This window comes from Pan paniscus, chromosome 4, assembly GCF_029289425.2.
Source record: "Pan paniscus chromosome 4, NHGRI_mPanPan1-v2.0_pri, whole genome shotgun sequence".
NCBI classification, from domain to species: domain Eukaryota; kingdom Metazoa; phylum Chordata; class Mammalia; order Primates; family Hominidae; genus Pan; species Pan paniscus.
In genome coordinates, this window is record NC_073253.2 from 170648410 (window position 1) to 170674749 (window position 26340).

Here is a 26340-nt window from a genome sequence, read left to right on the forward strand (position 1 = left end):
TTATATTAAAATCCCTACTTTTCCACGTTCAAAACACTTTCACATTCTGTTGTGAAGGCGGGCTTCACCATGCCTCTTCCGCAAAGGCTGAAGAGGTCACTTCCTTGGCAGCTCATGATGCCCATGCAGTGGTGTGCCTTGGTTGGCCTTCTGCTTGTTCCCACTGCCCCAGGGCCAGGTGTGCCTCCTCTGCAAGGAGGTACTTATCTGGGCTTTTACCTTAGAAATGACCAGACTCCTCCGCAAACATGAAACTAATTGAACATTCTGGGCTTTTTTAAACGGTGATGCTTGGGGAGCATTCAGCATGACTCATCCATCCCCCTACGCCTTATCTTTCCCCAAGTGGAGAGCTGGAAAAAACACATCAGCTGTGGGCAGGTGACTCACGGAAATTTTTGCAGTAAACCAAGAAGTTCACCGCCTAAAATCTGGTGCTTCTGTGAACAGTTTTCTTGAAGGATAGTTCCTGTTGTCACTTTAAACTTGGGTCATTCTTGATGGCACTTTCATTGGGAGTGAAATTGATATAGTTTGGGTCCTATGCTAGTTCTTGTTCCTTAAGTTCTCATTCTTTTATATTCCCTTTTATAAAAGTAGACTGCTGTGTCTACTCAGTAGGCTTTCAGGACTGCTAATTGAATGGGAATGTAACATTTATTTGTTCATTCATGTTTTTTTCAGCAGCCGTTTGCTGAATGCTTGTTTATGCCAAGCAATATGGTAGACACTAGAGTCCCAGAAAGAGGATATGACCCCTGATCTCAGGGAGCATGTAGCATGATATGGGGAAGAGGCGCAAGACACGTTGTTAAAATACGCAGCGTTTAAAGTTTGGGGCACAGGGGGAGCGCATAGGAGGTATCTTACCCAACTGGTGTAGGTGAGCAGAGACTTCTTTGAAGAGGACTGGCTGAGGGCCACGTGCTCTACAGAAGCTCAGCAAGTACACAGAGCATGAATTGTTGGAGGTTTGTGGATGGTTAGGTTGGCTGGGATGTAGGCAATGTGTAAGGAATTGACTATACCATATATAAAAATTAGCTCTCAGTGATTCATAGAATCTAATGTAAAAGTCTACAACTGTAAAACTTCTAGAAGAAAATACAATAGAACACGGGCTAGGCAAAGACTTATTAGACTCAACACAAAAAGCACAGTCCATAAAAGAAAAATTGATCAATTGGACTTCATCGGATTTTTTAAATTCTGTTCTTTAAAACTATACAGAAAATGAAAAGAGAAGAAACAGCATGGGGAAAAATGTTTACAAGGCACGTATGTGATAAAGGACTTGTGTCCAGAATACATAAAGGACCCTCAACACTTAAGCTGGGCAAAAGGTTTGAACAGACACTCTACCAAGTACATACAGTTCTCAAGCACCTAAAAAATGCTTAGTGTCTTTAGTCGTTGGGAAATCTAAATTAAAACCACAGGAGCTGCCACTAAATGCCTATTAGAATGTCAAAAACTAAAAAGATTGATCATAGCAAGTGTTGGTGAGGAAATGGAAGAACTGAAACCCTCCCCACTGCTGGTGAGAATTAATGTGGTACAGTCATGTGAGAAAATAGTGAGGCAGTTTCTTACAGAGTTAAACAGATGCTGCCGTATGATCCAGCCATTTCCTTCCTAGATCTTTACCTAGGAAAAATAGAAGCACATGTCCATAAAAGACAAATATTCATAGCAGCTCTATTTGTAATAGCCAAAAACTAGAAACAGCTCAAATGCCAATAAAAGGAAAATGGATAAATAAACACCTTGTGAATACAAGGGAATACTTAGCAATAAAAAGTAACAAACTAGTGCTACACACAACATGAAGGAGTCTCAAAGTAATTACACAAAAGAATAGATACTGTATATCGAGTCCTAGAAAATGTAAACTAATATCTAGTGACAGAAAGATGAGAGGTTGCCATATAATGGGGTGCAGGGTTTATGGAAGAGGGAGGAACTGCAAAGCGGTACAAGGAACAAGAAAAACATTCGGGGTGGTGAATATTTTCATTATTTTGATTATGCTTATGGCTTCACAGCCACATATGTATGTCAGAACTTACATTAAATATGGGCAGTTGTATGTCAATAAAGCTATTAGAAAAAGATCACTGGGGGAGAAAGAATTTAGAGTCACTAACTTTTCAGGGGGTTTTTTGCTTTTTTTTTTTTTTTTGAGACCGAGTCTTGCTCTGTCACCAGGCTGGAGTGCAATGACACAACCTTGGCTCACTGCAAACTCCGCCTCCCGGGTTCAAGCAATTCTGCTGCCTCAGCCTCCCGAGTAGCTGGAACTACAGGCATGTACCACCATGCCTAGCTAATTTTTGTATTTTTAATAGAGACGGGGTTTCACCATGTTAGCCAGGATGGTCTTGATCTCTTGACCTTGTGATCCACCTGCCTCAACCTCCCAAAGTGTTGGGATTACAGGCATGAGCCACCACACCCAGCCTGACTTTTGAGCTTTTTACTTCATTGAATATATATATGTACATATATATATACACACACATATATGTACATATATATACACATATATATATATGCACATATATATATGTATCTTTTAAACATATAATTACTCTCTTTAATTCATTTGGATTTTTCATCTAAACATGCTCTGTTTGCACAGTTCTGTTAGGTAAGATATGTTCCTACCTTGAGAAATGTTGTGAATATCTAGCGAAACACCAAACATCCTCAGCTGACTAATGTAGTATCAGACTTTCTAGTTGCAAGGTAGGGGTGAATAAGGCAGGATGGGGTGCGGGGGTGGTGCTGGAAGAAGACATGGCATCAGGTTGAGTTTTGCAGGATACTGAAATTGTCTAGGGGCCTTGGCTGTGCAAAGAGCCTTTCCATCAAAACCCTCTGCATGAGCCACAGTCAGCACGTAGTTTGCACATGCCCACCTCCAAGGTGGCACACAGCTGCTCTCTTTTGAGTAACAGGTTAGCCCAGTTTGCTGCAGACCAGAGTCTACTTACAATGAGGAGGCTGCTCTCACAGGGTCAAGTTCATCCATGCACAGGCTTTCGCTAAGTACTATGTTTACCCTCCCATCACCAAATCTGTCCCAGCCCAGATGTCACCTGGCTAGGAAGTGCTGGGGAGTATTTAGCATCTCCTTATGACAATCCTTCATCATCAAACAGAGACAGTTGCCAAAGATACAGTGTTTTCCTTTTCATTCTATCTTTTGAGGAGAGGGGCCCCTCTGTGTAACCTGTGAAGACTAGTTTCCTTGACGATGCTTCTCCCTTCCTCTCTAATCCATCCCTTTCCCCCCTTGCGCCAACCCTCCTGATGAACCTTTTCTCCAGAGGAGTCTCTTTGGGGACCAGGGTATGCCTCCCATGCATGTTGTCTTCTAACAGCTTGTGTTGACTCCTAACTAAGCTGACTGATTTCATTACAACCAGCTCACACCTTGGTTGCAGTGATTTCTGTGGCCTTATTTATATAACCATATATCTCATCACTCTTTTTATTGTGTATTTAAGTACTACTCCTTTTTTAAAACTAAAAATCTAACAGCATTTATTCTCCAGAAGATCAACCAACTTGTTCATTTCCATTAAAAAAAAAAAGTGTGACTAGCAAAAATGTTTTATGCCAGAAATAGTTTTAACCATACTGACAGCAACTAAAACCAAGAAAGACGAGGTGCAAAGTGGGGTGAGGGATGGTAAGCATTTGTTGGGTTTCTGATATGTTCCAGCCACCATACTAGGTGCTTTATGAATGTGATCTGGCATGTCTTCATCCACACACTTTTAGGAAGCTGTTAATGATGTTCATTTTGTACCATCACAAGGAAACGGAAGCTTGGAGAGGCTAGGCTCTGCCTGTGGTTCGCCACAGTCAGGAACTAACCGGAAGGCGGGAGACTTGAGACCTTGGTACCAGGCTGTCCTACCTCCCCAGCCAGGGGATTCATTACAATTAAATGACAGCTACTTCCCCACCTCCATTATATACCCAAGCAGTGCTCAGATTAAATGGGGGACTGGGAGAAAAAATAGAAGCCACTTGATCTTTGCGTGTGTGCTGATTTACAGATCAAAGAAGGTTACAGGAAGTTAGGCTAACACCCTTGTTGCAGCATTTCCCCCAAATTTCACTAACCACATTCTATCTGAATCTTGAAATGTGGTGAGAGGTTCCTTCCAGTTAATCAGAAGAAATTGCCTCTAAGACCCTGTATAAAAAGTATTCAAAGCCATTTATTTCTCAACACAGAGGTTCCCATGGATGAGTGCACCCATTCAAGTTGGGTTAGTTGGCTTCTGGTGAGTAGAAATTACTTTTACATAATTAATTTATTTTAAAATATAAATACACAGCGTATGAAAGGTGACTGGGTAATATGGGATACAAATTTTGAAAATGAGGCCATCTCAGAACATCTGGAATGCATGGCCCCAAATAATTAAATAGAAGTAAACTGCCTTTAGAGAAACCTACAACATGGGGGGCTATTCGTGTGATTCTTTTTTAAATTGTTGTCTCTGTGACTTTTTCATTATTTTGGCAATCCTAGGTAATAAAACTTACACAAACAGGACTTATTTTTGTTAGACAACACAGAACGTAATGCTCTGAAGAAAGAAGGGATTGTTATAAAAGTAAAATAGAAAAATAAGCTGAAAATTAACCATTTAAAATGGTCTGACTTTTTTTTTGTATTTTTTTTAAGTTTGGTGTTTGCTACACCCCTGTGTTGTGCCCTGTTTCCTCAGAAAAGGTATGTATTTGTTATTCTTCCAATCATCATGAGTATTAATCCTAAAAATCAATTGAAAGTGCAGGTGCCATTATTCCATTTCATTGGCAGGGAAGTTGAGACTCAAAAGATACTGAAGCCAGGGTCTCTTAAAAGGAAGGGATGGAGGCAGAAATCAAACCCACATCTGTCTAATTTCAGATGTACCCAGCTCTTTTCTACCCCCTTCCGTTAAATTTGAAAATGCTTTATTCTTTTGTAAGAATCAGATTAACTCTGATGCAAATTTGCTTTTATGAAAATTTAAAATATGGTCCAATCCACTGACAAATGCATCTGTAATACAGATATGATAGGATGCAAGTTCCACCCCCAGGGACAGCAATTATATGCACTTAGCTTAGGTGGTTGGTATATTTGCTTCCTTTCTTCCCACTTAGTTTTTTGCCTTAAAAGCTTTCTTGTGCGTGCCTCTCATCACAAACTGCCCTTGAATCCCGCCTTTGATGTGAGAACAGGACTAACCGGCGTTAAATCGGCATTGTCTACATCAGGTCTCCAGCCTGCTCTTGACCTGACACCAACACACAAAGCAGCGGCATTTTGTTGTCTGTCATTTTCTGTAAGTGTTACCAGGCCCCTTGCCTTGGTAATACCCTTTCCTTTGTGGGTCAGTAGGTCCCGAACATACGGTCTTTAATCCCCTAGCCTTGCGGAGTTGGTTTTGGATGAGGTGTTCTGTTCTAGAACGAATGCTGTCAGATCCCTCTGCCTGATCGAGAACTCCACCTTGTATCTGCTCTCCCACTCTGTCTCCGACCCTGCTGTTCTTGAATAGAAACTTAAACCTCATGGACAGGAGCCCTTCATCACCTTGGGGCCTACTGAAGAGCCCCCCTTGAAGAGGGCAGGACCTTCAGAACTTGCTCTGGGAGCCTGATTCAGATGAATTTCCTCATCTCTACAGTGGGATAATGATACCTGCTTAATTGTACAAACCCCAGAGTCTTGGGGCTCAACCTGAGAATGTCCATTTCTGTAGTATGTGGCTTATGAACACTGGTGTTCAGCAGCTGGCCTTGATTTAGCAGTTTAAACTTTGAGCACATAAAATGCCAAGGGGTGTGCCTGATACCAAGTTGTAAAACACCTAAGAAATGTAGCTGTAATTATTTTCAGATTGAAAGGGTTTTAGATTTGAAAACCCATAGAGAAACTTTCTACTTTGGCCTTTTTTCTTTGAGTGCTGCAAGAAATAAAATGTAGCCTAACATTTATTTTTTATGATTCATTGAAACTCTAGGGGTAGAAATGGAAAGCTTTCTGTAACTACTAGTGTCCTTAGGTCAAGGCCCTCAGAAAGCGTGTGGTTTTACATTTGAGAAACCAATCCTCTTTTGTTTTACTGTATTTTAAAATAGCTTCTTACTCTGTTTTGTTGTTTATACATTGTATGTTTGGCTTCTTGAGGTCTCTGGCTCCTCAGTTTTTCCTTGGCTCGTAACATAGTATCCTCATTGATCCAAGCATGACCCTGTTTTGCTTATTTTTATTTTACTTATACTAATAATATAATGAATATCCACAAATTCAGTGCCCAATGAGGCAGGAGAATCGCTCGAACCCAGTAGGCAGAGGCTGTGGTGAGCCAAGATCACGCTACTGCATTCCAGCCTGGGCAACAGTGCGAGATTCAAAAAAAAAATATATATATATATATATATATATAATCTCCAATAAGTTACATCTTATAGGCTCCTCCCAACCTGTGTCCCTGCCTCCCCTGCAGATTTAACCACCATGCTGAATTTCATGCTCTTGCATTTTATATTTGTGTATGTATCTTTAGTTTGTCTTAGGAACTTTTTAGACAAGGGTGTCACACTGTCATAAGATGTATAGTCTTCTAGTACTTGTTCTTTTTATTCAGTATCAGAACTAAGATTCATCTACATTATTGTGTGTACCTATAGTCCATTCATTGTTATTGTTGTATAATAGTGCGTTGCATGAATGCACCACAGTTTCCCGTCTCCTATGTGAACAAGTGATAATGAAAACATTCTTTATTAACATTTTTGAGAAGCAGCAAATGTGTTGCTTTGAGAGATATTTATAGCTTTAAATGTTTATATTATGAAGAATAGCTGAAAATCAATGCACTAAATGTCCCAACTTAAAAAAAAAAAGCACAAAAGAATAAACATCAGAAAAGAAGGAAGGAAGGAGATTAAGATCAGAAATCAATAAAATAAAAGAAAGAGTAGAGGATCAACAAAGTGAAAACTTGGTTCTTTGAAAATAGAAACAAAATAGACAATTGTCTGGTGAGATTAATCAAAACAAAAAGAGAAAGAGAAAAGCACAAATAATATGAATGAAAAAGAGGTACAACTGTAGATTCAGCAGTGATTAAAAATAATACCAACATTATACCAACAGATTTGAAAACAGGCAAAATAGACAAATTTCTGGAAAAAATATTAGCAAAGCTGAAAAATTAGAAAGTCAGAATAGGCCAGATAGTCATTAAGGAAGCTGAAGCAGCATTTAGTCTTCCTCCTACAAAGAAAACACAAGAAACAGGTAGTTTTACAGGTAAGTTTCTCCCAACTGTCAAGAAACAGATTATTCCAATTTCAAACAAACTCTCCTGGAAGATAAAAAAGAGAATACTCCCCATCATCCACCAAGGTTTGAATAACTTTAATTCCAAGATCAGACTTGGGCCTTTAACATACATTCATAGTAATTACAGATACTTAGAGATCAATGGCAAAACAGAAAGACCAAGAGGTGGTATAGCAGGGCTTTGGGATCAAGAAAGATCTGCCTTCAACATCTCAGTTGCACCTCAGGTTTCCTTACCTGTACAATTATAATACTGGACTTACAGAGTTTTCATAAGGGTTAAAATGCATAACGTCTGGCCCAGCAAGTGAGCTGTAAGTCATAGCCATTATCATTACCATCATCAGTGTCATCATCATCATTTAAAATTACGCAAAGGCCCACTACATAAACAATAGCCATCGTGACATTTTTTTCCTACCTTTTTTCTATATTCGTAATTTTTAAAATTTGTTTTGCATATTTTAAATATAAGCTTATATCCTGACTTTTTTTAACCTTACAGTCTATCACATGTCAACTATATTAATCAATTTGTTTATTGTTTTTTAGAGGCAGGGTCTCACTCTCTTGCCCAGGCTGGAGTGCAATGGCACAGTCATAGCTCACTACAGCCTTGAACTTCTGGGCTCGAGCAACCCTCCTGCCTCAGCATCCTGAGTAGCTGGAGCCACAGGCATACACCAACACACCTGTCTTATTTTTTATTTTTATAGATACAAAAATTTGGGTCTCACCAGGTTGCCCAGGCTGGTCTCAAACTCCTGGCCTCAAGAAATCCTCCTGCTTCAGCCTCACAAAGCTCTGAGATTACAGGTGTGAGCCACTGCGCCCAGCCTCAAATATTTTTTTTAAACTAATTACATATCAAAATATTAGCAGTTTTTCTGGTAGGTATTCTGGACAATTTTTCTTTATACTTTAATGAGTGTGCGTTTCTCTTAAAGAATAAGCTTTAATATATATACACCCATAATACCTTCAAATACATTTTTAAGCACTTAAAGACTAACAGTGGTTATCCCTCAGCGGGATTATAAATGTTTTGGGGTTTTTTTTTTTTTGTACATTTTAGTATTTTCTGAAATTTTTTTAATAAGCGTGTATTACATACAGTAAACAAAAGCACATTAATGTAGGCAGATTATCAATGTTATACATTTCACTGACTGCATATCTCTTTTTTTATCAATGGTGAACATTGCAAATGATTGATACGTTTTTCTTAGGAAGTGGCATTGCCACAAATGGTTTTTCCAACACCAGCAGGGCCTGAGAGTGTCATCACCATACACTCTTGCCGGCAATAAGAGATTTCACCTTTTAATGATATGAGAGGGAAAAGTTGGGTGTTGGGTTCCCCAGTGCATTTCTTTCATTATGAGTGACATTTTTCTGAAAGGAACGTGATCTCGTTTTCTAGCTGCATGAAGCATTTCTCCAACAAGACCCGCTGTACCAGTCCTGGGATCGCCACACCTGTGCCTTCTCCCTGCTCTTTCTAGGTCCTGATTCTCACCTCTGCCTGTGTAATAACCCTGTCATTTCTCCCTTATCCCAGTTCCATGTCTGTGACAAGCTTGGAGGCCGAGTTGCAAGCTAAGATCCAAGAGAGCCATCCTGAATTGCGACGCGTGTACTTCAATAAGGGATTGTAAAGCAGGAAGGAAACCTCTGCAGCTCATTCTGCCACTGCAAAGCTGGTGTAGCCATGCTGGTGAGAAAAATCCTGTTCAACCTGGGTTCTCCCAGTTACGGAAACCTTTTAAAGATCCACATTAGCCTTTGAGAATAAAGCTGCTACTTTAACAGAGCACCTGGCGTGGGCCAAGTGCCTGATACTCCCTTACACTGAATCATGTTATGATTTATAGAAATACCTTTCCTGTAGCTTTTATAGTCATTGTTTTTCAAAGACGATATACCAGCCCTCACCCAGGTTTTAAAAAAGCACTGGTAGGCATAGAATAGGTGCTCAGTATATGGTCAGTAAATGTTCTATTGATTATCAATCAGTGAAAAAAGAAATCTGTTTAAAATACTGAATTTTCATCTCACTCCCATTGCAAATCAAGGAGATCGCAGCAGTGAACTGGGAAAATACAAAAGCTCTGGGCTAATCTATAAAAACTTACCCCGAAATATTAAGGGCAGTTTGCTTCTAGTTTGGGGATTGCACTAGCCCAATGAAGGTGATGAAGCTTTTGGATTTGGAGCATAAAAGCTCCTTCACACCCCTTCCAAAAGTCAGTCACAGACCACTGCAACATGCCTTCCCTGCTGGATCATTATATACATTCAGATTATGAGTGGATTGCCTTGGTTGACTTTTAATTTATTGTTTTATGTTCTTATAAAGATGATAATCTTACCTTGCAGTTATTGACTTTATATTCAATTATTTACATCAAATAATGAAATAACTGAAATGTACAAATGTCAAATTTTGGAAGTATATTCAATACCAGTGCTGTATGAGTGGGCTGAATCCAGTTCATTGTTTTTTTTTTGGTAAAAAGTGAGACTACAGTTCCAGCTACCTACATGTCTTTTCTTGTCATCCTTATAGATCTCTTTGGCTTTCAGAAAGATACAGTGATAATGTGTGTATGAATCAGTCACAATGAATTTTACTTGAATATTGTATGTTGCATTCCACTTCATTTGAAAATAATGAAACCATGTACCACTGTTTACATCATCTGTAGTGATTTCATAGATAATATATTTAATATAACAGATTATGTTTCAACTCTGTAGATGTTTAACATCATAGACAGTCGGCCCTCTGTATCCGTGAGCTCTATATCTGTGAATTCAACCAAGTTTGGATGGAAATTTTTTTTTTCTTTTTTTTTTTTTCTTTTTTTTTTGAGACGGAGTCTCGCTCTGTCACCCAGGCTGGAGTGCAGTGGCGTAGTCTCGGCTCACTGCAAGCTCCGCCTCCCGGGTTCACGCCATTCTCCTGCCTCAGCCTCTCTGAGAAGCTGGGACTACAGGCGCCCGCCACCACGCCCGGCTAATTTTTTTGTATTTTTAGTAGAGACGGGGTTTCACTGTGGTCTCGATCTCCTGACCTCGTGATCTGCCCGCCTCGGCCTCCCAAAGTGCTGGGATTACAAGCGTGAGCCACCGCACCCGGCCTGAAAATATTTTTTAAAAAGATAAAAAATATACATAACAATGAAAAATAATACAAATTTAAAAACCAATACAGTATAACAACTATTTACATAGTGCTTACATTGTATTAGGTGTTATAAGCAATCTAGAGATGATTTAGCAAGTATACAGAAGGATGTGCCTAGGTTATATGCAAATACTGTGCCATTTTATATCAGGAACTTGAGCATCTGCAGATATTGGTATCGGAGGGCGGTCCTGGAACCAAGCATCCACGGATACTGAGGGGTGACATTTCATGAAGTGTAGATCATTGTATTCAGAGATTGTAAATGAAAAAAATAGAGAAACTATTTAGTTTTGGCAGATTTTTTTTCTGACAATGTGACCAGACTGAATTTCCTCATAAAGAAAAAATGGCGTGCCTTGTGTCTGTGTTTCTCTTTTCTCTGAAAGGATTAATAGATCTGAAGCTTTGGGCCACTCAGAGCCTTCCTTGATGCTGCCAGAGTCTTCTCATTTAGATTTTCTGTCTTAAACCATTGGAAGCAAAACGGTTTTCCCGTGACATTCTGGCCTTGGACAGATTCTGTTGTCCTCGACGCGTCTCTTTATAAAGTGGTAAAAGCCTGAAATTCAGGGCAGCTCTCCATGAGGTGCTGAAGGGCTCTTTTCATAAGAAGCTAAGGCACTGCTGCCTGCCCCAGGTGTCCCGCTCCTCTCAGAGTCCTCCCCCTACCAGGTAGTCTGTAGCTCCATTTCAGAATGTTAACCTCCAGTGAAGAGCTAATGACTGGTTAGAAGATTGACAAACTAACCAAAATTTTACACACTCCGGTTATGTGTGATAAAGGTTATAAAAGGAATGGCCGGGTGCGGTGGCTCACCCCTGTAATCCCAGCACTTTGGGAGGCCGAGGCGGGTGGATCACCTGAGGTCAGGAGTTTGAGACCAGCCTGGCCAACATGGAGAAACCCCGTCTCTACTAAAAATACAAAAAATTAGCCAGGCATGGAGGCACATGCCTATAATCCCAGCTACTCGGGAGGCTGAGGTAGGAGAATCGCTTGAACCCGGGAGCTGGAGGTTGCAGTGAGCCGAGATCGCACCATTGCACTCCAGCCTGGGCAACAAGAGCGAAACTCCATCTCAAAAAAAAAAAAAAGAGATTATAAAAGGGATGATGAACATGGAGCTGCATCTTTTTAAACGTTGTTTTTTGATGCTTCAGACTCTTAATGCTTTTATATAAAGCTATCAACTGTGTATGTTGATCACGGTTTATAAGAAAGAACAAATAAACCAAGATTGGCAATCCTTGCCGATCTTTTAGAAATACCTTTTCTGGAGAAAAAAATCCACATGAAGTGCAATAAGCTTGTAAAGCTAAGTAGTTATTAATATTTCTATTAACATGATACAAAGGATGATGATTGTAAGTGTTTACTGACTGGCAGTTTTTATTTCAGTATTAGCACAGTGTCTTGCCAGTGTTGGAGGCCATGTATTATTTCAGTTCAACTGGATGAAATGTTAAATAAACTCAGAATGAAAATAAATTCTCTCTTTTATTTGTACATAAAGGATAAAGCAGTTTGTGTGTTACAACTGATGGTACTTTTCATTCAAAGTTAATATCTACAGTACCATCAGCAACTCCTAATGAAAAGATATTTTTGTATTATGCCTTTAACAAGAAATATATTTCTATTTTGGGCTACCAGTCTCCCACCTTTTTGAACCTCATATACATAAAGGCACACCCACCCACCCCCCAAACTCCTATGACAATGTGATTCCAGGAATATTAATGATGGGTATGGGGGATGGATTTCAGCTTGAAACTTGGATGGCCAACACCTCTGCACATGACGGTGATGGAAACATGCTTCTATATTAATTGATCTGATTCTAACCTGGCACTGGCATTTACTAACAGAGAAAGTCTAAATTAACCTAAGTTTGGGGAGTGCTTTAATAAAAGACTTGATACAGAGCTACGCATTTTAACTTCCTTGGCCATGTTTCTGCATTTGTTTTGCTACAGTAACTCTGTTGTCACTGAAATTATTTAAATATATGCAAGAGCGTAGGTCTAGAAGTCAGACAGAGCCAGGTCCAATCTACATTGCGCCCATTTATAAAATACGCATTTGGGCCAATGACATTCTCTGTGACCTTCAGTTTTGTGGCTTTTGTTATGACTGTTTGGAGAAATCATTGAATCATAGAGTTGTTACAAAGATTAAATGAGCTAATCCCTGCACAGCTGTCACCATATTGCCTGGCACTTAGTAAACAGTCAATGAATGGTTGCCTCTTGTATATTTGCTCTAGAGACAGTGGGTGTGCCTTCAAAATGCCAGTATATCATTGCTAAAGGTAAGATTTCAGAACCCTGGCAACTTTGCCAGAGATAGCACACAACTTAACTAAAAATCACAGATTAAAATGGTCAAGTGGAGACTTTAAATCCATCCCTTAAAAATGTCCAACAATTAAGGTTTTGCATAAATGAGACAGAAGTAGGAAGAGTCTCCACTCACAGATGAGGAAACGGGCTTGCATTAGTGAAGTGCATGCTCCAGGCTGCTCCTGGTCACTTGAAAACCAGATCTGACACCCACACCTACAGCCCTGTCCAAAAATGTAGACAACTGGAATATGCTAATAAAATTAGTTTTTCTTCTGCATATTCAGAGTTTTACTAAAAGCTGCAGGAAAATAAGATTACATTTGGTGGGATGAGATAAAGCATCACTTAAACCCTGGATAGTCAAAGTGTGGTCTGCAGACCAGAGACATCCAAACTTGTTAGAAATGCAGATTCTTAGACCAGACCCCAGACCTGCTGAGCCAGGATCTGACGGATACCCAGAGCCCCAGGTGATCCCTGAACCTGTCGCAGCTTGAGAAGTTCTGGCTACAGCCACATTCCTGGTGTTCCCAGGGGTCAGTGAGCTTCATTGGGTCAATTAGAGGAAAACTTGTGATTTTCCATGAATTTGAATATTTACCCCTCACCAGATTCCAAGAAACCATGGGAAGGGTGGGTCATCGTTGACGTACTTGGGGGCACATAACAATGAGCTCATGACGGCAAGGATTTGGATTTCTGTTCTGTCCATTGCCATATCCCCAGCACCTAGAACAATTGACACTAGCCCGGGGGCCATGTGGTCATTGGGTTCAACCTGGGCTATTTCTAGGAATATGCAAAGTATACTTAACCTCCTATCCAAATGTGGAAAAGAATCCATTTTGTGTTACAAAGAGGTCATCACCAGCATGTGGAAAGAACAGGGAATATGAGATGTTCTGAGAAGAGGGCTAGAGGGGAAATGACTGTGAGCAACCACGTTATAAGCATTGTTCTGGAATGAGCCCTTTCCTCGCAGAGGACACAGTGCCTCTGAGTTTCTGGAACAGAAGGAAACCAGGGCTGATACACATAGGGGCTTGTTTAATCCTCACTGAACCCATAATATCCCCACTTTCAAAGAAAAGAAATTTGATGCTCAGGAAAGTGGACTGACTTACCCAGTGTCACACCATGGCAGAACCACAATTTTTTTTTTTTTTTTTTTTTTTTTTTTTTTTTTTTTTTTTGGTGAGACAGAGTCTCACTCTGTTGCCCAGGCTGGAGTGCAGTGGTGCAATCTCAGCTCACTGCAACCTCCACCTCCCAGGTTCAAGTGATTCTCCTGCCTCAGCCCCCCGAGTAGCTGGGACTACAGGTGCCCGCCACCACGCCCAGCTAATTTTTTGTATTTTTAGTAGAGACAGGGTTTCACCGTGTTAGCCAGGATGGTCTCGATCCCTTGACCTCATGATCTGCTTGCCTCGGCCTCCCAAAGTGCTGGGATTACAGGCGTAAGCCGCCACGCCTGGCCCAGAACCACGATCTTAATTTATACCTCCCAAATTCTCATAGCTTCCCCATCAACAGGAATAATTATAACCAGCTTTAGAACAACATTTCACAATCTCCACAGTGTTCTTTCCACACATTCTTCCTTGCAGTTTCCCCAAGGGTTCCTCTGAGCATCATCTCCATTCAAAAGTTAGGGAAAGTCTTAAAGAAGTGAAATCGTTTGCCACAAACCTTACCCGAGATATTCAAAAGACCACGAAGGGTTTTATTCACATTCACATACACATACATACAAGGTACGTAGAATATGTAGAGTTCCAATGAGCACCCAGCCAAGGTCAAAGGTAATTTCCAGGTGGGGCCTCATATGAGAGTCATACAAGCAATGGTTCTCAAAGTGTGGTCCCTGGACCAGAGCATTAGCATCACTGGGACCTTAGAAATTCCCATTCTCAAGTCTATCTCGCACTTACCAAATCAGAAACTCAAGCTGGGACCCAGCCAACTTTTAACAAGCCTTCTGAATGATTCTGATGGACATTCAAACTTGAGAACCATTGGTCAGGAGGATGAATGCTTGGAGTTGGACCTCCCAGGCTTGGATTCAGCTCAGTTCTTCAAACTGAGGTAGGCTAACCTCTCTAAACCTCAGTTTTCTCATCTGTAAAATGAAGATACTACTACTTCCCTCACTGAGTTATTGTGAGGATGCAGTGAGTATTAGCAAATAGGCAGCCCTTAACCTGGTACCTGGCACAGTGCACATCCAGTACATTTTAGCTAAATGTAAGATGGATGCGTGATCCCTGGGACAAAAGGCTGACAACATTTTGCTGGTGACCCTATTGGGAAACAGCTACTCTCATGAGTGCTGATCAGAGTGCAAATTGCTACAATGTCTACAAGAGTTTGGCAGTATCTATCAAAAGGTATAAAAGCATAACTCTGTTTTAAGCAGTTTCACTCCTGAAACCTAATCCCACAGATGTATACACTCATGTTCACAGAAGAACAAGGCTACTCCTATGGAAGCCATATGAATGGAGCCTGTTGGGTGGATTTGGAGGAAGGGGAGGTTGGAGGATGTTTTCCAAAGATGGTGAGAAATTTTCAGGCAGAAAAAAATACTAAGTGTGTACTACTATGGGGTAATCCAACGTATAAAAATAAATTTTTCTCTGGGCACAGTGGCTCACGCCTGTAATCCCAGCAGTTTGGGAGGCCAAGGCAGGTGGATCACGAGGTCAGGAGATCAAGACCATCCTGACTAACACGGTGAAACCCCATCTCTACTAAAAATACAAAAAATTAGCCAGGCGTGGTGGCATGCGCCTGTAGTCCCAGCTACTCAGGAGGCTGAGGCAGGAGAATTGCTTGAACCTGGGAGGCAGAGGTTGCAGTGAGCCGCGATTGCGCCACTGCACTCCTGCCTGGGCAACAGAGCAAGACTCCGTCTCAAAAAATAAATAAATTTTTATCTTGGGAATTTTTTTAAATTTCTGATTTGAATTCTTGCTAAGTAGATATATATATATAATGATTGACTGTCATAAATATAAACTAAATTGGGAAGGAAGGCTATCTCTACGTGATGAAACTGAAAGTCATTTTTAAATTTTCTTCTTTATGCTTTTCTATTTTTGCAGATTCTTTTCTGCCTCTGCACTCAGGACATATTAAATGCTATTTTAAAAATTCTATGTACATTCTAATCTCGATTTTGTAATAAATACATCGATATGCATAAAAGACATATAAGAAGAATATACACCAAAATGGTTAACAGTTGGTGTCTCTGAGTTTGCAGGTAATCCTTATTTTATTTACACTTTTCTAATTCCCAAATTTTCTGGAATGCACCTGTATTCATATTATAATCAAAAAACCACCCAGTTCAGGCCTTTGAGTAATGTCATAGCTTGAAGCAACACCAAGTCTCCAGGCTTCCTCGCAGGGTGGGCGATGATTCCGGCGCAGGTTCCCATGCTGGCAGCCCTGGGACAACTCTCAGCTCTCCCAGCTCGAAAGCCCTGGGGATACTGAGCCAACCGTGGACCCTTCCCTAGATTCCAGCTCCCTACTGGAAAAGATGGAAACAGCGTGGACCTCAGGAGCCTTGTCAGGCCTGAATCAGGCTCTGATTTCCGAGCCAGGAGAGCGGCGCAGCGCTGAGAGGCGACGCCAGGGCGCAGCATTGTCTGCAAGATCGCGCTGCCGGAGCCGGGCGCTCCCCGCAGCTGCCGGCAGGTGGCCCGGGGCAACCGCTTGCCTCCCGCGGACGTGCATCTACCAGGCGAAGTCAGGAAAGAGGCAGCGGAAGCTACAAGAAAGATATGGTCTCTCCTGCTGCGGCAAGCTGGGAAGATGCCCTGGCTTGGCGTCCCACGGATAGGAGTGGATTCGTCCATTCCGGATGCATTTCTTTAGGGTACATTGTACCGGGCATCTGGTTGGGGGTGGGAGGGGAGGACAAAAAACCAGGGTGGACCAGCCCCCGTCCTTGCCCTCAGCATCGTCAGCACTGTGACACACAGGTCAATTAACACCAGGTTCTGCAGGAGCACGGAGGCTGAGCCCTGAACCTTGGCGGTGGGAAGGGAGCAGGGAACAGGGAGGGCCTTAGGGGATGAAACCTCAGCCACACCAGAAGGATGAGCAGGACTTCCTCACTGGGAGCAGCAAATGGCAGGAAAAAAAACCAGGGCTTCTAGGTATGCACTGTCTAGGAGACAGTGCATACTAAGACCTGGAGACCAGGGAAAGTGTGGCTGAGAGTAGTGTGCAGGAAGATCCCACCAGGATGCCAAGTCATGAGGGCCCTGCAGTGCCCACAGAAGCAGCATGGATTTCATCCTAAAAGTTGGGGCTCCTTCGGAAAAGTTTTGTGCAGAGAAGGAGCAGTAGTTAAATCTTAGCTCTGCCACTGTTTCTGTGATACGAGACAAGCCACTTGCCTTCTCTGGTCCTCAGTTTTCTCCTCTATAAAATGAGTACAATAAAAGCTACCTTACAGTCTTTTCGTGAAGATTAAAAGGGGTAAACAGAAAACTCTGAGTCAATGCCCAGTATGTGTGACTTGCCTTCCCTTGTCCTTTTATTTCTTTTTATTTTTTATATACTTTAAGTTCTAAGGTACATGTGCACAACGTGCAGGTTTGATACATAGGTATACACGTGCCATATTGGTTTGCTGCACCCATCAACTCATCATTTACATTAGGTATTTATCCTAATGCTATCCCTCCCCCAGCCCCCCACCCCCTGACTGGCCCCGGTGTGTGATGTTCCCTGCCCCGTGTCCAAGTGATCTCATTGTTCAATTCCCACCTATGAGTGAGAATGTGCAGTGTTTGGTTTTCTGTCCTTGTGATAGTTTGCTCAGAATGATGGTTTCCAGCTTCATCCATGTCCCTGCAAAGGACATGAACTCATCCTTTTTTATTTGTCCTTTTATTTCTCTGCAATAACATTCAGATGGAAAAGACAGATAAGCGAGCCATCTCCAGCACGGCCACAGTGTCAGCCTGGCAAAAATTAGTAGTCCAGGGGAGTCATCTCAGCTGGTTTCCAGGGGCCAGGAAATCATTTTCATCATGTTTGATTGCAATCAAGAACAAGTTCTGCCCTCTTATTCTCGTTAATAATAAAAATGTATCTTAAAAAATGCATCTTATTCTGATTATAAAAATACTATCTCCAGGAAAGACGGTAGCTGAGAGAACAATTTAAAAAAAAAAAATTAAAAATAGAGAAGAAAATGCCAACTCCATTGAATGCAAAAGACCCAACCTCGCGATACAAACTCTAAATAATAATTTTCATCCAGAATGTAGGCGGGGGGATCCTGGGACCCACTTCTAGAGTGGAGCAGCATCAGGTGAGTGAGAGAAGGGCTGGGTGCTGGGTAGGACATGAGGGTGCAGGTGCAGACACGTGCGAGGAGGACAGGAACCAAGAAGAACATTTTCCTCTGTTCTGGTTCCCTCACTGAGGGGTGAGTCACAACAGGAAGTCCAGTGATGATCAAGATCCGATGAGGAGGAAGAAGATACCATAACCAAGAGAGAAGTTGAGGCTGTATTCAACTTTCCTGGGAAGCTCAGCTACCTGCGCTCGTTTGCAAGACAAAATCTGGGTCATAGGGAATTAACAAAAGAATCCTAAGCAGCTAAGTTGAGCCTCACAATAAAAAGCAGAGAGAGTAAGAAGAGGGGGCAGATAGAGAGGGTCCACAGCAACTGAGAGTGGTGAGTGGGCAAGAGGCAGTTTTGGAGAGAGAAGGTGCAGAGAAAGGCAGCGATGGAAGACGCCATCCTTAAAAGTTGGCTGAGCATGGACAGGACATGCCCATTTCGGTGTAGAGCAAGGCTTCTCATCCCTGGCTTCCTTCCAAAATCACCTGCCAAGCGTTTCCAAGTATCTGTTGCTTAGGCCCCATCCAAACCTATTATATCTCAATACCCAAGGGAGGCCTGGGAATTGGAATTTTGAGCTCCCCAGGCCAGTCTGAGGTGCAGTCAGGATTGAGAATTGCTGTTCTAGAGATAGAATTGTGCTTTGATCTACTTTAATAACTTTGGGGGTTGATGGATGGTGTTTTTAAATACATTATACTGATGTGAATGCCCAGACCTGAGCTAAGAATATTGACATTTATTATCTCATTTAAATCCAGTGTGCCCCTGTTTACAGATAGTGGTGGTTAACATTCATTGAACAGTTATTTTGCCTTAGACAACACCTCATTTAATCTCCCAACAACCCTGTGAAATAACTAGTTATCCCCTGCTACACAGATGAAGTTATGGCACAGAGCATTGAGGTAACTTGCCCAAGATCAGCCAGTTAATAAATGGCAGAGGCAGAACTGAGCCTGCGCATCTGGCTCTAGGGCCTCCCGGTCAATACACCAACATCTGCCCAGGTCCCCCTTCGCTTGCGTTTCATCAGAGGGAGGGGCAGGCCAGCCCTGATCCCAAGGTAACCACAACCAAGACTCCATTCAGACTGGCCTGGGAGAAGGAACCTAAATGAGGCTGAATGCAAGCAGCAGATGTCCCCGCGCAGCAATTCATTTGCTACTGGGAACATGGCTCTGCAAAGACTCCAGTATGAATGGAGTTTGCAATTTGAAAGATGATGTGTCTGGAGCCCTGCGGCGTGCTCTATTCCGGCGTGCACCTGCCTCCTCCATTCATTCCCATCTCCGCTCCCATCCTCGCTCCACCTCAAACTCCTCTTCTTCCCCCTGCCCTCCTTCACACCTCAACCTCTCTGACCTAAAAAACTTGGTTTATTTTTACTATAAATATAATAGGCCACACGCAGTGGTTCACATCCTAGCACTTTGGGAGGCTGAGGCAGAGGATGGCTTGAGCATAGGAGTTCAAGATAGGGCATAGCAAGACCCTGTCTCTACAAAAAAATTAAAAAGCCAGGTGTGGTGGGCATACCTCCCAAGCAGCTATGGTCCCAGCTACTTCGGAGGCTGGGGCAGGAGGATCACTTAAGCCAAGGAGTTTGAGGCTGTAGTGAACTATGATCGTGCCACTGCACTCCAGCCTGGGTGACAGAGACAGATCCTGTCTCTAAAAAATAAAAATAAAATTAAAAGTAAAATAATACTTTCTCATAAGAATAAGATAGCACAGAAGTATATCCCAACGCTGCATGCCGCCATCTCCTGCTGGGTACAGTTTCCTGTGTGTTCATCCAGGCCTAGCATAGGCTCATACAAACATTATGCTCATCTGTAAATGTTTCTGCTTTTGAATTGTCTATAAAAATTAAATCCTGTTATACAAATTATACTACAACCTTATTTTTTCTCCTTAAAAATATGCCATGAACTTTTTTCAAGACAAAATGTATTAATCTTTCTCATTTTTAAGAGCTTCATAGAATTCCGACATACTAATTCCTATAATTTATTTATCATTCCCCTATTGATGAACATTTATTTCCACAATTTTGCTACTACACACACACACAAAAAATGCTGTCATGAGTCCCCTTGTGCATAGCTTTATATTCTTGTGCTATTGTTTCTGTAAAAGAGGTTCCTAGAAGTGAGATTAGCTAGTTCATAGGTTGTGAGCATATACATTTCTTTTTTTTTTTTTTTTGAGATGGAGTCTCACTTCGTCACCCAGGCTGGAGTGCAGTGGCATGATCTCGGCTCACTGCAGCCTCCACCTCCCGGCTTCAGGCAATTCTCCTGTCTCAGCCTCCCAAGTAGCTGGGACTGTAGGCGCCTGCCACCACACCTGGCTAATATTTTCTATTTTTAGTAGAGATAAGGTTTCACCATGTTAGCCAGGATGGTCTCGATCTCCTGACCTCATGATCCACCCGCCTTGGCCTCCCAAAGTGCTGGGATTACAGGCGCGAGCCACTGCGCCCGGCCTGAGCATGTACATTTTTTAATGATAATGATGATGATAATCATCTTGCTAACTTCATTTAGCACTTACTTTGATATGCCAGGCATTATAGGAACATTATATTCATTATCTTATTTAGTCCTTCCAACAGTCCTGTAAGATACATTTTATTATTATCTTCATTTTCATGCAATAGCATTAAGGCCTAGAGAGGTTGGGTTCTTGCTTCAAATAATACAGCTAATAAATGAACTGTCTGCCAAAAAGGCGGTACCAATTTTCACCCTAGCCACAGGGCCATTTCCCCAACAGGATATCATTGTCTTTGTGAGAATGAAAATCTAAAGGTACCTCTTTTTTGGTTTGCTTTCTCACCCCTTGAGGTGAACATCTGTGGCTTCCATGATCACCACCCTATTTCAGACCATTTTCTCTCCCTATTGGACCAGAGCCTCCACAGGCTCCTGCTCCCAGACTTTCCCCTTCCGGCCCATCCTCCACACTACCAGAACACTCACACTCTCCCCTAAAGCCCTTTGGTCTCTCGTTGCCACCAGGATAAACTCCTGGCTCCTTGATCTACTATTTGAGGTCCTCCATGACCACATCCCTGCCAGCCTGTCAAAGCCACTATCCTTTCTCTGGCCCTCTGTCCTCTTCCTGTCAGCTTTTCCAAATCATGACCCTGCACCACTTTCACATCTCTGAGCCTGTGCACATGCCATTTCTTCTTTCTGGAAGGCCTTTCCATCTTTGATTTTCCTGGCAAACTCTTACCCATTTTTCAAAGCCCAGTTTAAATGGCCTCTCTTGAAGCCAGGATGAAACCAAGGATAACACCAAACTCTTAGTGACAGCAAGCTTGCAAGTGAGAGTTATTCTGTTTTATACTTTTTGTGCTTTCTAAATGTTTTGCAATGAGTAGCTGTTACTTTCATAATGAGAAAAAATAAAATATCTTTAATTTTTAGCATCTTTTCCTTTGAAATTTCTTAGTCTATGCTTTATGAAGTAGTCAAAAAGCATACTTGGACACGCTTGTACTCCCAGCTACTGGAAAGGCTGAGACATGAGAATCACTTGAATCCGGGAGGCAGAGGCTACAGTGAGCCAAGATTGCACCACTGCACTAAAGCCTGGGTGACAGAGTGAAACTTTGTTTAAAAAAAAAAAAAAGAGTGGATTTGGAGGACAACCACCTGAGACTGTGCTGGAAGAGCTGGAGTCACAGCTTGTCCCACTGGCAAAGTGCCTTATGTCCCTGACCTAGAGAATGCTAAATTACTCTCTGAGAAGAATCTTTGCTTGCCTCTTGGATCATATTTGAGTCAAAGTAGGCATCCTTTTCCTCTGAGAAAATATCCAGGATGCCTGGCATATAGCCGACCCTCAATAAGGGGTTGCTGAATGCATTAATTAACAAAGAAGTCAAGCACACACACAATTTGGCTAACTTCTAAAGCATAAGCTCCTCATGCATCCAAAAGAAGATTTCTCCTTCATTTCCTCTTCCACAGGGACTAGGGATGGGCATGACCCTGAAGCAATTGCTTCCATGTGATAATTCCAGGATCCTGCTAGTCTTTGGTAGCTGTGAGAGTGTATGTCACACTTCTGGCTCTGTGATGGGCCTGTTTCTCATTCCCAAATGCTGCAGGTACTGTGTGAGAGCAGAGGGGTGGAGGAGAGGGACTCTGCTCCGCTGCAAGATGTGAAATTCTGACTCCTTTGACCTCTCTGCAGGAGGGCAGCCTTGCAAATATGCAGCAGCCAGGAAACATGTCTTTTGCCCCTGGTGGACTTAAATTGTAAGGTTTCAGAGAATTATCTTTTCTCCTTGGAAGGTGTTTTATGGGTACATGTGTATTAACTATTACTGAGTAATAAACCCCTCTGAACACAGTGCCTTAAAACAACAAGGCCTTTATTATTTATCCTGAGTCTGTGGGTTGGTTGGGCCATTCTCTGGCTGGTCCCACCTGGGCTCACTCATGTAGCTGCATTCAGCTGCCGGCAGTTCCGAGATGGCCTCAGCCACATGCTTGGTAGTAGGTGCTGGCTGTTGGCTGGGGCACCTCAGTGCTCCTCCCCATGGCCTCTCCTCCCGCAAAAGGCCAAACTGGCTTTCTTGCACAGTGGCCTCAGGACAGCAATACACCAGGCTCTGCTTGGGTCATGTTTGCTGATGTCCCACTGGCCAAGTCACATGGATAAACCCAGAGTCAGCCAGCCAGGCAGGAGGCTTGGAGCTCGCCTCTTGATGGGAGCAGTAGTAAGGAATATGTGGCCAATTTCAATTCACCACAACATGTATGAGAGTCAGAGACAGAGGCAGGCAGAACCTGATCCTCACCTAGCGGCTGGACAACTGAGATGACAGAATGATGTATCCACGGCACAGATGTGGGGAGATGTCAAAGAGTGGATTTGGGCTGGGCGTGGTGGCTCAGGCCTGTAATCCCAGCACTTTGGGAGGCCAGGCGGGTGGATCACTTGAGGCCAGGAGTTCGAGACCTGCCTGGACAGCATGGCGAAACCCCATCTCTACTAAAAATACAAAAATCAGCCGGGTGTGTTGGCACATGCTTCTAATCCCAGCTACTGGAAAGGCCGAGACATGAGAATCGCTTGAATCCAGGAGGCTGAGGTTGCAGTGAGCCAAGATTGCACCATTGCACTAAAGCCTGGGTTAGAGGGAAACTTTGTTTAAAAAAAAAAAAAAAGGGTGGATTTGGAGGACAACCACCTGAGACTGCGCTGGAAGAGCTGGAGCCACAGGCCCCCGCTAGCTGTCCCACAGGGCCCTGCTCTCTGAGGCTTTACCTTACACAGAGGAGGAATGCATTGCTGGAGGAATGGAAGGAAATGCTAGTGAAAGACAGGTCCCACCAGTAGGGAGAGAATTTTCCAGAAGCTGCATGAAGACCAGAAGAAAAACAATCTCTTTAAGGAGGTTGCAGACCTGAGCAAGGCCAAGAACTGGGTGTGCTTCAGAGGGGACTCCCGGCGGCAGCCACAAAGGTGCATGCTCCAATCTCCCTTCAGGAAGAGGGTGCATTTCAGCTACAAGACATGCAACTGGCTGCTCCTTCTGCTACAGCTTTCAGGGTCCATCTCTGCATGCAAGTTCTAGCCAAGGCCATGCTCTTCCCAGGAAGCCCCCTCAGCCAGTGACTGAGCATGGTGGGGGTACTCGGGCTTGGCCATTTCTGTCAAATGTGGGATTCTTCTAAAACCCATCTTTGCTCTAGGACTTTGTGCTGCATTCACAGAATGTCAGATCGGCATCATAGTCTGAAGGTTTTCCCTACTTCCTCCCTCTTTTACCTTTCATAGCTGCTGTGCCCAATATGCCCTTTGCTTGGCTAACATTTACTGAGCATGTATTATACATCAGGCACTGTGCTAAGGGATCTATGTGCCTTGCCATTTAGTCTCTACAGCAATCCTATCAGATAGCAACCGATAGCACTCCACGTTATAGGTGAGGAAACAGGAACAGAAGGATGATGTGGCTCACCTTGTGTGTGGGGAGAGGGGAAGCACAGCCAGGAAGAGATGGAATCAAGATTGGGTTTGGGGATCGGATCTGCACCCTCCACAGGGGAAGACACGCTTCTCACTGCTCTGTCCTTTCCCCTGGATGTTTTCCAGGCTCTAATTTCCTCTAGATTTGAAAAATGAACTTTCCTTCTTGGAATTTGTCCAATTTTGGAATGAAGTTTCCTGGTCTAGTCACAAATTCATTAGCAAGAGCTCAAATTAAGGGCTTCCCCTCAGTATGGTGTCCCTCAAAGTCCTGCCTTGGGGACTTGACTGACCAAGTAAAGGAAAGCACTCACTGTGCAGATAGCACGGGAAGAGCTGCTTTGGCTTCCCCAAGATCAACAGGCCCTGAAAGGCAAAGACCTGGGTTTGGAAGGTGCAGCAGGTTAGAGGAAGAAGGGGGCTTCTCCGCTTCTGAGAACAGCATGGGGAAGTTCCCAGCAGGGTGCCTGCCTCTCCAAGTCACACAGGGTTAGTCACCCCTCTTGCCCCAGAGGCTCTGCTTAGCTCTTCTGTCAGTCAGAATCTCAATTTCATCTATACCTCACAGCCACAGACTTTCAACTGTAGACCTCCATGGTCTAGATATTCTCTAGCCCACTGTCACCCCCAAGGAGCTGGTCTCCAAAGTCTCATCTGTGTAGGAGATTCAGCAGATCCAATGCATGAAATAGACCAGAGCAAGAATTTGATTTTGAAATGAAATCAAAACAGAATCAACCAGCACAAACCTGGCTTCCAGCCCAGGCACCATGTCCTGGAAAATAAGTCACTGTGTGAATTTGGGACAATCACTTACCTCTTTGAGCCTGTTTTCTCATCTGCAAATGGGAATAATAATAGTACCTGCCTAATGAGGATTTCATGAGGATCACAGGCAGTATGCTCAGCTCCGCACCTGGCACAAAGCCAACCCTTAATATAGCTTAGTTACCATCTCATTTTGGGTCCCTTAAAGAGTAGGACTTCTTGACTCTACTTCAAGGTTGACTTATGAGGTAATCCCAGGAAGCACAGTTGGAAGAGTGAAAGGAGAAAAGCCACTAAAAGTTGTCATCCCAAGTGGCTTCCTACTGTGGGCACCTAGGGCTCAGGCCCTCTGAGAAACAGTGTGGAATATGCATGAGAACTGCCGGGAAGCTGGAGGGCTTGTCCCCAGACTCCCAAGCCTCATTTGTAAGGGATGCCCTGGGAGGCAGTGACAAGCCCCACAGCACATCTGGGTGCACATGTGTGAAGAGGGAAACCCTCAGCCCAGTGAAGAGAGCCCAGTGTTCGAGAAGGAGCATGGTCAGCTTGCAGGCCAACTCAGGACAGCCAGGAGGGTGTGGGGAGCATTCCTTCTGCTCCAGTTCCCATTATGGTTACTGTAATGACAAACACGGGTAACAGGGTATATTATCTTGTGTTATTCACGTAAATATATAGACCACGACAACTCAGTCCAATTTTCATTGTCTTCTGTGATGCTCGAATTTGGTAAATACCCTAACGGGCTTCATGGAAAGAAGAGGAAAGACCAGTTATTTTATTAAGGGCTGCCATGGCCAGGGACTGTGCTAAGCATGTAATCCTCACACAACTCATGGACTTGGATATGAATATCCCCATTTTGCAGGGAACAAAACTGAGGCAAAGAGAGGTTATATATCTTGCTCAAAATCCTACAGCCTATAAGAGGCAGAAATGGGATGCAAATACACAAAATAAGACTCTGCTGTCAATCATCTAAACCTCTGTGGAATTGAACTGAAAATGGCATGATTCTATGAAGTGGTTTGGAAGCCTGGTGAGTGGGTGGGGCAGGCCAGCATTCAAAGTCAGGCACCAAGAAGGCTGAGTTCGAAGACTGGGCGCGGTGGCTCACGCCTGTAATCCCAGCACTTTGGGAGGCAGAGTCGGGTGGATCCCCTGAGGTCAGGAGTTCGAGACCAACCTGACCAAATGGCAAAACCCCATCTCTACTAAAAATACAAAAATTAGCCAGGCATGGTGGCAGGTGCCTGTAATCCCAGCTACTCGGGAGGCTGAGACATGGGAATAGCTTG

General features: G+C 43.0%; 1 protein-coding gene across 7 annotated transcripts in view; it reads left to right on the forward strand.

The window, feature by feature from the left end:
• Positions 1-12048, forward strand: part of SFXN1 (sideroflexin 1) — a 51595-nt gene extending 39547 nt beyond the window's left edge. For 4 of the 7 annotated variants that reach the window (XM_057302380.2, XM_034960988.3, XM_034960985.3 and 1 more), the window contains exons 9-11: positions 4252-4301; positions 4709-4756; positions 8928-12048. In XM_057302380.2, coding sequence (XP_057158363.1) covers positions 4252-4301; positions 4709-4756; positions 8928-9024 — 195 coding nt within the window. In that variant the 3' untranslated portion in view covers positions 9025-12048. Of the gene's footprint in view, positions 1-4251; positions 4302-4708; positions 7236-8927 lie in introns of those variants that run through there. The other 3 variants (XM_063604714.1, XM_063604713.1, XM_034960986.3) reach the window with 2 other exon arrangements.
• The last annotated feature ends 14292 nt before the right edge of the window (positions 12049-26340 follow it).